Genomic DNA, 12,260 nt, shown 5'->3' on the forward strand with positions numbered 1-12,260 from the left:
GCTCCATAGCCTTACATATCAGACTCATCAGGCTAAAGAGGCAATAATTTCCAGGGTCTGTATTCGCTCCCCCTTTATGGAGAGGGATGACTGTAGCAGTGCGTCATTCTGTAGGGACAAAGCTTGAGGTGAGGCTGTGATTGAACAGGACACACAGGTGTGGTGCCAGTTCACTTTGTAGTTCATGAAGAATACAGCCAGGGATATTGTCGAGTCCCATGGAAGCTGTATTCTTGGCCATGGACAATGCAGCTTTAACCTGTGCTGCAGTAATTCTGGGTGCCTGGCATTCTTCCGGAATTGTGATTGGTCCTTTGGGGAGGAGAGAGGGGTAACGTTAGCACTGAATCTGTCAGTATGTTGGCAATATCTGTTGGCTCAGTATAGGAGGTACCATTCTGCAGTAACTCAGAGCAAATCTGGGTATTGACATGGAGATTCTTGATATAACTGTGGAAGGCTTTGTGGTTGTTTTTAGTGTCTGCCGCAATTCTGCCTTCATAGCTAGCTTTAGAGGTTTTGATGAGGGATCTCAACTTTTTGTTGAGGCTAATAAGGGAGTTTTTCCAGTCCTGGGACTTCACCTTTTTCTGCAACAGTTTCTTCCTTCTGCCGTAGAGTTTGTTAATGGCAGGGGACCACCAGATTAGCTTCCTTTTTTGGAGGAGAGTGTCTTGGTTCTTTTGGATATGGCTAGTTCCATGCATTTATATACGTGTTCATGCAGTGCATTGGTGTATGATTCGGCGGTCATGCACCTATTTTCCATTTGAATGGGTGCTGTAAAGTTAGCTACCTCTGTTTTTAGGAGCCCAAAGTTAGCTTTAGAGAAGTTTTTCATGGTGGTTACCTTTGCTGGTGGTGTGGGTGAGATGTGGTAATTAGTTTATGGTCAGATCTAACTAGGGATGAACTGACTATTGGTGTTGAGCAACGGTTGCCCATGTTAGTAATAACCAGGTCAAGGATGGTGCTTCCTCTAGTGGGGGTAAGAGTGAGCTGGTCCAGCACATTGGAATTAATGAATTCCAGGAAGCGTTGGGCAAGTGTTTTCCCAGTTGATGGAGGGGTAGTTGAAGTCATCCAGTATGAGAGTGTTGGGTTGGACCATAATAGTTTCCAGGATGCTTAGGAACATGGAATGAGAGTCTTGGGACATGGTTGGGGACCTATAGCAGACTATGACCTGAATCGCCATCTTACCCACTATTAAATTTGTCATTGTTATATGATGTCTGTATTGGCCGATGACTGATAACTCACTAATATGTGAAGATGAATATATTGGCTGTTTTATGGTAACTGATGGTTGGATGGTTGATCTAACTGTAATAGTGCATGAAATATGTCACACACGCATGCATTTTCTGCTCATAATACTGCACTAATTGTTATATTATATGGATCTCAGTCATATAATTTTAGTGTATTATGTGGAGTTTTTCCCCTCAAGTTATCTCTGCAAATGGCTTCTACTCAGTAGTGCTAAACTTGGTAACAACACTTTATTGAAAAATAAAATATAGAGCTATAAAAAAACCAGATGGTAAAACAAAAGCTGAGAGAGAGAGAGACTCTGTGCTGGGGGTTGGGGGGGCGAGTCATTGTACAAGGCAGAGAATGGTATGGGATGTCTACAGAAGAGTGGTGACTGTGAAGGAAAACAGAACAAGTAATGACATTCTGGAGGATATAAGGAAGGCTATGACTCAGCTCAGTCTGAGATTAAAAGGAGCCACGTGGACCTGCCGAAGGAAACGTGTTATCTAAGGGAAGAAGTAAAGAAGTTAATCTTATTTTCATATGAAGCTAGAAAGAATGCATTCAAAGCATGGCCTTTTAAACAAATGTTTCCTGAGAGAATGAGGTCAAAACCAAAGAGAAAATGTCACATAAACAATCCATTCAGTAAAAACTGCAAGAAAAACTCAGCCAAGCTAGAGTCTTCACTGTGTAATATCTTAAACCTCCTGTTGTAGGGGCCCATGGGATATATGCAAATGACCCCCTTAAAGACATGCAGTGTTTCGACTACATGGCTTCTGAATTCCCATGACTTTTTATTTTTTTAATTTTTATGGGTACATTAAGGTCAATAAAGTCAAACCCTACCAGTTGTAGACATGCATAGTTACGCCTTTTTAGTAACCTTATTAGTACAGCATACCTGGATTGTTTGGTTACATTTAAGAAACATAGACCTTAAACAATAAAGAACCTGCAAATATCCCAAATAACATAAAGACCAAAGGGTAAAAAGGTCACATAGACAAGCCATTCAGTAAAACCTGGAAGAAAAAACCAACCAAGGTAGAGTCTTCAATATGCAATACCTTAAATCTGCTGTTGTAGGGACCCAGGGGATATATGCAAATGACACCTTAAGGACATATGGTGTTTCAGCCATACAGCTTCTGAATGTCCAAAACTCATTACATTTTACTTTTTAAGTCTTTATGGGTACATTCAGGCCAATAAAGCAAACCTCACTAACTGTAGACATGCATGTTGGCTCACCAAATCACAGGACACCAATGACAGGTGGAAGGAGTACTTCCAGGAGCTTCTGCATGAAGAAACCCCCATAGAAGTTGTACTGCCCCATAGGCAGCCTATAATGAAGAGGAAGAAGAGCCACTCCTAGAAGCATGACAGATATGATCAGAATGCTGGGTGAGTTAGGGAGTAATGCCTTTTGAGGGTACTTATAGTGACATGGACAAAGTGGTGTATCCCGAATGACTGGAGAATAAGTATTCTAGTATCAGTGTACAAGAACAAAGAGTACATTAACATCTGTGGGCAGTTCAGAGGTATCAAACTCTTGTCACACTGCATAAACGTGCTGGAGACATTGATTAATGTACGAATATGCAAAGCAGAAAAGTAAGTTGGGAAGTGAAGAGTCTGGGTTCAGATCAGGATGTGGTACAACCAAGATGATATTTGCAGATTGACAGATAATGGAGACGAAGCTGGAGATGAGGAAAGAGTCATAGGTTCATAGATCCATAGGTATTTACTAGGCTATTGATCTGTGAAAATCTTAAGAACTCTAGCTTTACATTTCCCTGGTAATTTTTTTGGCAGTTGTGTTTTGTGTTTGAGTTACCCAGAGACAGAGAGAACAAGGATATGTTGGGGCATTTACTACTGTCTCTATCCATGAGGGACATGGGTGCTCAACCAGGGGTGAATTTGTGGTTCCCATTCATTCATCCAAATTACATTTGAATAGAGTCCAGCTAGGCATTCCTTAATGTTGAGAAACATATGACAAGGTCAAAATATAGCTGATTTGGACAGTCCTGTGATCCCAGTAATATTGGCAGAAAGAGTTCCCACTGGGAGATGTATATTATACAAATGCTTTGTCTCAGTCTCCCCTCCCTTCCTTTGTCCTTTCATTAATAATTATTTTCTGTTATTATTTTATTTATCTTCATTTCTGTTTTCATTTTGCACAACAGCTGCTATGGAAGTGCCAGTACTGTGGCCATGGTCTCCAGTCTGCTCAGGCCTAGCCAACCCCTATGTGTACTCTACATGCATCTTGGCCTGTTTCCTTGGTGAGACAGAGGGAGACAGCCAGGAACCAACTGTGCTGCCCCATGGGATGCACACTGGCTGGAAGCTCGATTATTTTCTCCAGTGGCACTGCTAGTGGTGAAGAATATGTAACATCCAATGAACTGGTAGAAGTGGTGGGGGATGTGATAGACAAGTGGCTGGAACCTCACATCAGCCACTGTGGCTAGCAGAGTCACATCTCTACCTGCTCCTGCCATCATTACCTAAGGAGATCCAGTGGAGGGGGTGTTGTCTAACCCCCCCCCCTGGGTATTACATAGACAGTGCAATATAGAAAGCTGTACCTGCCCTAACCCCACTTCCCATGTTCACCTCCCTTGGGTGTCAGTGCCATACCATGATTGTTGTTCAGTCCTTTCCATTATCAGTGTCCTCCCTTTGTCTGTGTATTTCTCAGTCCACTGTGTCACTCATCCCTCAGAGTGTCAGCACCTCTCTTGTCAATCATTACATCATATGTTTATAGGCTTGCCCATGCATCTGACTTTTACCCTCTTGCCATAACTTTACCTTTCCTTACATCCTTCTCCAGCTTCTTGTCTTTGAAAAAAAAAATGAGCATCTGTGCCAGAATAAAAAACCTCTCCCCTCTGTTCCATGCCCCTCTCCCATTTTTAACTTTTCAGTTTGGCTTGTGTGTTCTTCTTTGCTTGCTGTCACTTTTTCTAATGTCTAATGTCTATACACTGATTGTCATCCCTTTTATGGTTAAAAACAGATTTAAACAATGCAGTGGCCCTTTGAAATGGTGCACTTGTTTTCTCATTTTTTTTCTTGTATTAGATGTGGCACAAGTGTTCTCTTTTTGCTCATCACTTTGCTAGTTGTAACTGAGTTCTAGTTCTTCATCACAAGTTGTGTTCATGGCATGAATGGGTTTATTGCAACCACTAAATGGGGGGGGGGGGGAGAATGCTGGCTGAGGATGAAAATAGCTTACCCTGTTGTTGTTTCATCATTTTAAAATGACATTACAGGAATAATGTGCATCAGCATGAAGTACATTGGAATATTTATTTTCTAATGACTGAGTGAAAGAAAAATTAAACTGTTGAAGATATCACAGAATGTCCCTAACTTTGTTTTATATTTTTGGTCTGTACCTTATAAAATTGTGCTTTTATAACACACCACTACACACCACTGCAGTTACAGTTACTCTGAGACCGCAGATATATCAAAACCAAATATAAGCTCCCAGAACATTAGAATTTCATCTGACCAGTTAAAAATAATATTTTCTGAATCCTGACATTGTGAACGGAGATCTGCAAAGATGGGCGGAATGGGAGATTTTCCTTTTCCTCGCTGTAGTGTAATCTCGGAGTTGGAATAGTTAAGTAGTGGGGGGTGCAGGGGGACTTGCCCCCTGCAGAAACATTTAAATTGTTTTTTTTTTATTTGGATATGTTTCGGAATTTCAATATTCCAAAACATTGGTCATATGGTCTCAATCATATGAAATTTGATGTTTTGGAATTTCGAGATTCTGAAGTGAATCCATATCTATATATATATATATATATATATATATGGCTCTACTTTGAGCCATCGAAAAATCACTTAATCAAAACTCACTTACCTGTTCTCACTTCAGTGAAACTTCACTTTAATGAAAGCACGAGCTGCCGATATCTTTTCCCTGAGAAAGGAACTGCTTGGCCACCATGAGAAAAAAAACCCACGCAGACCAAAACTAAATCCACCAAAGTGGGGGGGGGGGGCTTTGCACCCCTCCCACTTTAATAGTCTAACTCCAGGATCGCACTTCATTGTAGAAATGACAAAGTTCACCATGGTGGCCAAGTGGTTCTTTTCTGCCTTTCTCAAGGAAAGGATGTCGGCAGTCTGTGCTTTCATTAAAGTGAAGTTTCGCTGAAGTGGGATCGGGTAAGTGAGTTTTGATTAAGTGGTTTTTCTATGGCTCAAAGTAGATCCATATATATATATATATATATATATATATATATATATATATATATATATAAACATGATTAATGTGATTTGATTGGCCATTTTTTGTCACATGATCACAAGTATTTTTTTAAATAAATTAAAGATTTTACTTGGTTGTTGAATTATCTGATGAAGTCCTAACATGGTATCAGTACAAAAGCACTAATCTATTAAACTGTGTGCGGCACCACCTCTGGCTTTTGTTTCTTTTTAAAACAACCTGGTAAACTAAAAAAAATAAATATTTATCCTCTACTGTGGCTTTGTGTCAAGCAAAGTTGAAACTGATTTCACAGAATATCCCTAACTTTGTCTTATGTTTTGATCTATGTCTCATAAAATATGTGTTTTTTGGGTAAATAATAACGACTTGCATCAGTACATTCTGACAGACATTTCACTTTTCAGAGTTTATATTCTTCAGAAAAAGCATGCTGGTTCAAAATCGTGTTATATTAGCAACTTACTGGGTATACAAGAGCAATATTTAAAGTTTGTCCCTGATTCTGGGCATTGTTCTTCATTACTGTTTGTGTCTCTGATTCTTACACTAAGAGATTGAGGAACAATATATTTTTTATCACAGTCACATAAGGTTTACTTGACCAAGTGATTGCAACTGTGCTGGGTGAGGTATGTTTGTGGCTGAAGGTAGTTCACCCTCTGGTCATTTGCTTAGTTAACTATCAGATTTTCCAAGGCTAATGCACATTTCTGTGGAATAATTTGGAATACTTGTGGTTGTTCGTGCAGAGCTTTCAACTGTCCCTTTGTTCACAGAATACCCCTGATTTTGCTTGTACTCTTGATCAGTTTCATAAAACATGCTGTTTCTGATAAATCATTGAGGATTATAGTCATTAAATACTGACAAAGATGTGAGTTTTAGACTTCATATCTAAGAAAATGCATGTTGATCCAATAAAACGCTATTGTAGCAACTTTTGAATTATATAAGAGAAATCTGTCTTTGATTCTGGGCCTTCATTCCTCATTACTTTTTGGCTTTTTTCTGAGTTGTGCATTAAGAAGTTGAGACCTATCATCTTTATCACAGTTATATGAGATGTACAGAGCAAAATGGCTATAACTGCAGAGTGGAGGACTGGGGAAGTGTGTTGATGAAAGTAATTTACCTTCTTGTTTGCTCAGTTTAAAAGGTCTGTCTCTGTTGTGTGAAATAATACATATATATATATATATATGTATATATATATATATATATATATATATATATATATATATATTTATTGGCATTTGTTTACCAGGAAAGTCAAACTGAGCACTGCCCTTTTTCAGTAGAGGCCTGGGGAGAAAAACTCCATTGTACAGACATCATATGTATTGTTTCATTATTCACAATTTCATTCATGAGTAACAGTTCCACTATTTAGACATTTAAAAATAACAGTTATGTGGGTTGTATATGAATAACATTTTAAGATAAAGAGTTAGAGCAACCCAAAAAAAGAAAGAAGGGGAGGAGGTACAAGGAATGGATTAGTTATGGAGTGTAATGATTGGTCAGTGGAGTCTAGAGGTCTCTTAGTAGTGCAAGGTTGAATGACAGAGTGAACAGATGGAGGTTATGAGAAGTAATATATTTAGCAAGCTGAGAGTGAATACATCTTTCCAAGATTTTGGATAAAGGTGAGAGAATGTCAACTGGTATATAGTTTGTGAGCTTGGTTGATGAGCCACCTTTATAGAACAATATTATACAGAATTTTTTGCTAAAGGTGGGACATATTTTTCTTGGATAAAGCAGCTTATTAGAATTGAAACAGGATATGCAAGGCTATCTTCACTGAGTTTGAGGTATTCAGATGGAAGTTGATCAGGAGTTGCACTGGAGTTAGTGTGAAGGTCTGTTATGGCTTCAATGACTGGAGTGGCATAGCTGGCTTTGTAGTAGTTTTGTTTTGTAGGAAGGAATTTACTGTATTTATAAAATGTGAGTTAAACTATGAAACAGTACTTTGGGTGCCATTGGTTATGGGATGGACTCAGTTGGATTGATTCTCAGGAGTTTTTTGAATTGTTTGCTGAATTTTGGGTGTTGCTATACTGAGCTTTTTTGTCATGTTTTGTGCATTGTTTGCTATGGTTCCATAACTGCCTATATTGTTGTAGGGATATTTGAAACTTCATTTGTAGTCATGACTTAAAGGATTTATCCCTATGTTGCATGAGATATTTTGTTTTGTTTTTTTAGTTAGCCAAGAGGCTGATTTATTTTTAACTTGTTTGGTTCTTAATAGTGCTTGCTCTGTCAGGATATTTAGAAATAGTGTATTAAATATGTGTACTGTTTCAGTGAGAGGAAGAGTTTTAAATGGACCATAGCTGATCTGGAGCAGGCTGAAAGCAAAAATAAGTTTCATTTTTACCACTATGAGACTTCAGAGGTGTACACAGTCAACAATGGGCTATAATTGCTTTGCATGGGGGCTACCTGAAGATGAGAATGACTGACACTGGCTTTATAGAACTGGTATGCATTTGTGTAATGCAAGTTGTGATACTTTATGTTCTTTTTTATAACTATTGGACATTTGAGATATATACAGTCAAATGGCTGTAATTAATTGGTACAGACATTGGTGGAATATAATTGCAACACTCTAAATAATCAAATTGAAGGTGAATCCAAAAGAACACAAAGAACACAAGTACTTATTCATGGACCCCCAAAATGTTTGGGAGCATGGTTTGAAAACTGCTCATGGCCCAAGGTGCACTTAATCTGCCACTGTTGGTGATGATGTCATATCTGGGGGTGGGCATATTTCCAACTTATTAAGCAGCTATAACTATTTGGAAACTAAGACAATGATCCAAACTATAAAATGTTCTAGGTAGTGTAACTTTTGACTCAGTCAGTCAAATTACTATTGAAATGACTGCAACACATAATGTTGAGCTGCAAAACCAAATGGCACTCAGTTATATGTTGATTTCAAAAGGTATGACATATACAATCATATGGGCAGAGTGTTGCACCTTCATACTAAACAATGAACATACAGTCCAGAGTCACATGAATATCATATAGAAGGTAGCTGAGCTATCACATTTAAAATATGCCTGGGGAGAAATTATTTAATTTTGTTCTCATTAATTACTATCATTGTTATTCTATTATTCTTAGTCTTATTTCTTTGAAAACAATTGATTGTTAAATTGGTTGCATTATACAAACAGATGAAAATTATGAATACCATTAAATAATCAATAGTTAAAAAATGAGAATGAAGTAAAAGTGTTAACAAGCATTGCAAAGTTTTATGCTTTTAAAGATTATTACAAGACAAATACAGTCTTTCACTATGATACGAATATCTCAGGAGTTTAGGATACACTTGTAATGAATAAAACCATCAACGGTAGGGAACAATAAACGAACTGTAAATGTAAGACCTTATGTAGGAGCAATATGTAAGACATGTTTGATTTTTTTTCTTCAAATGTTACCTGCTCATATGAAAAGTTGTAGATATTGTTATATTTATGATGGAATTAATTTTTGAGTGATGCTTTATAGCATTAGATTGGGGAATTGCTGAGGAAAACATATTTTTGCTATTACAAAATGGAGTAGGATTGGAATCTGTACTGATTTAACCTGGAGTCTAACGTGTGTGCCTCATTTCATTTCTTCACGCTGACATGTTATTTTCATTACTTCATTTGCTTGTTCAGTTAGCATGAAACTTGTTTCGTTTCATGGTCAAGGATATGATAAATGGTCTGAGAATGTGCTGTTATCATTAATTGTTTGGTTGTGTTACATTTTTCATTGGTCAGCAGACATGGTCTGATGAATACCTGCTCTAGTTAAACAGAGTATTTTTGTTTTTCTTCCACTTGAGGAGGAAATGCAAGTTAATACACTTGGTTTACAATGATCATGTATGAATATTTTTTCTGCTTTGCTAAAGCTTGAGTTATGTGATACTACTATACAACTTATAATGATTTTAGAGCAGCACATAAAATATAAAAATATTTCTGATTATAATCTAACAGCAGATACTATAACTCAATTATTGTTCCATAAAGAGTATCTGAGTATATGTGCATGGTTATGTTCATGCATGTATTTTCCATAACAGATAATAAGGAATTACAACTAAAGAAAATATTATAACATGTTTGTTATATTAATCTGCTTTTGATACACGCTTTACCCAATTATGGATCACAGGTAGCTGAATTTTAAACACAGATTAAGGGTTCCTACACCATCTAAATTCCAATCAGAAAGCCAATAAGTTTTATCCAGATGTGGAGTACAGAGGGGTATGCATATACTATCCCTGTAAACATCTCATGTTTTATATTATATAATTGCCTGTTATCATTGTAGCTTTATAGAATAAAAAAAAACATGAGTCTATGGAGACATGAACTAAAATGTAAGAGATTGCTATAGCTCATAGCTGGAAGCCCTTTCTATTTTTTCCTTATATCAGACAACGTATTAAGAAATAAAATAAAAAAAACTGCCATGACTGCAAACAGTAAAGGATTCTCCTGAAAATCAAGTGCCAGTAATAACAAAATACCACAAAAATACATGTTTTGACCCTAGAGAATTTTATTTATGCATTATTATTATAACTCATAAGTTATGGAGAAGAGGATCTCTCACTTAGTATAATGCAATTTTGAGTCAAACATTGCAGTCATCAATATTTAACCTGTTATATTTTAACGATTGGTGAAGTGCTTAACCTCTGCTGATTGTCAGTGGCCTTACCTTGACAGGTGTGGTTATCCTCTGACAGGATTAGTCCTCGTGGGCACTCACACTGGTAGCCTGCTTCTGTCATTGTACATATATGGCTGCAACCCCCATTTTTGCTTTGGCAACCTTCAATATCTAAGTGAACAAAACAACAATTGTATTAAAAAAAAGTGTTGATACTTCTTTTTTGATGCAGTCATCCCAGTAGGTATAAAATATGTTTAATTTACCAGAAGCAAACAATAACGGGGACATATTATATTTATGATCTTTTCTGTCATAATAAGAATGGAATTTCAATAGTCAAATTGCTACTGAGAAGTAGTGAAAGTAGCAAAATAGTTTTATCACAGGGTCATTGCTTTCATTTACAAAAACAGAAGGCATTCTTCATTGCTCTGCTTAAATTTTTGTGGGTAAACCAAAGAAATAATGGCGTGTACTGTTTAATGTGTTGTGTTTGTGTCTGCGTGTCTGTGAGCACATGTGTGTGTGTGTGTGTGTGTGTGTGTGTGTGTGTGTGTGTGTGTGTGTGTGTGTGTGTGTCCATACACTGGGGTTATGGCACTAATGGTACTTCCCTTTCTTCCAAAATAGAATAAGTTCAGGGATGATTATATTAGCAGGGAATCCAGAGGGAAGCATCCTTCAGAGATGATGTATATGTGTACTTGGTTGACACTTTTAGAAAAGTATTTATGTTTCTATTGGTAGTAGTCTTATTTTGTTCATGGCTTCTGTTGGCAATTCTGATTATATTTTACAGTGCTTTCAGTGCTGTTTTTCAGCTAACGATATTTTTCAATGAATTTTCATACACAGTATAGATTGTTAATAAATATATAAATATATATAAATTAGTAAGACAATGAAAACAAACTTATCTGATGTAAATACAGTGTAGAAAGTTCAGCTGGCATTATGTTATGCATTGCATGTTATGTGGCTAGCATACATACACGTACACATACATAAATACATATATTCACTGAGCCACTGATATAAGTCATATGATGTAAATGTGCTAGAGCTAAGGATATGTTTATGTTTATGTGTGTGTGTGTGTGTGTATATGTGTGTGTGTGTGTGTGTGTGTGTGTATATATATATATATATATATATATATGCCTTTATGTCATTATATTTTTTCCAGTTTAATTTCTCCATGTCTTTGGGGTTTCTAGTACTATGATGGGAAAGGACCACATTCATAACAAAAAGTTTGATTAAAGTTCACAAAATTATTATTGTTTCAATATCTGATGTTAGCTAAAAGTGCTCTTTGCAGCATCCACAACGTGTTCAAAACTGACTCCTATAATTCATATGGAGTTGCATGTACTGGTAGCATATTTAAATCTTCTTCTTCTTCTGGCTTTTCCAGGTCAGGGGTTGCCACAGTGGATCACCTGTCTGCTCATGATCGGCAGTGGAGTTTTTACGGTGTCGAGTTGCCAGCCCGTTGCCCAACCTTCCACAGAAGGCACACACACACATGCAGTCATGCCTAGGGCCAATTTAGAGTGTCCAATCTACCTACAGCATGTCTTTGGGATGTGGGAGGAAACCGGAGCACTGGTAGCATATCTAAATACAACTGTAATTCTTTTTTAAGAGACCCATTGATCTTACTACTATTGGAACTGTCTGGGTATCCTTCTTCCACACTGGCCTCATTTCTGCCTGGAAATCCTTGTATTATATGCCTTTGTGTCTCTCTGTAAGACACTGTAATCATTTAGTATAACAATTTCAATGATGAATACTGCTTTTGTCTTCTTTTCATGGTCTACTACATCTGTTTTTCTCGCATATATTTTTTAAATTGTTGGTAATAGATGATCCCATGTGATACAAACTTCATAATTCCTTACAATGCTTTATGGATTATGTTTCCAATACTGCTCAGATATTTCAGTTTTGTAATGTTTGCACAATCCCCAATGCAACAGCCTTGCTATAT

The 12,260-nt window shown here is 37.0% G+C and overlaps 1 protein-coding gene across 1 annotated transcript in view; it reads right to left on the minus strand.

The window, feature by feature from the left end:
• OIT3 (oncoprotein induced transcript 3) overlaps positions 1 to 12,260 on the minus strand; it is a 339,559-nt gene that overhangs the window by 210,227 nt on the left and 117,072 nt on the right. The window contains exon 5 of the mRNA XM_044055987.1: positions 10,310 to 10,432. Within this exon, the coding sequence (XP_043911922.1) occupies positions 10,310 to 10,432 (123 nt within the window). The remainder of the gene's footprint in view (positions 1 to 10,309; positions 10,433 to 12,260) is intronic.

Source organism: Protopterus annectens, chromosome 14.part0, assembly GCF_019279795.1.
Source record: "Protopterus annectens isolate FY-2018-M chromosome 14.part0, PAN1.0, whole genome shotgun sequence".
Lineage (NCBI taxonomy): Eukaryota > Metazoa > Chordata > Ceratodontiformes > Protopteridae > Protopterus > Protopterus annectens.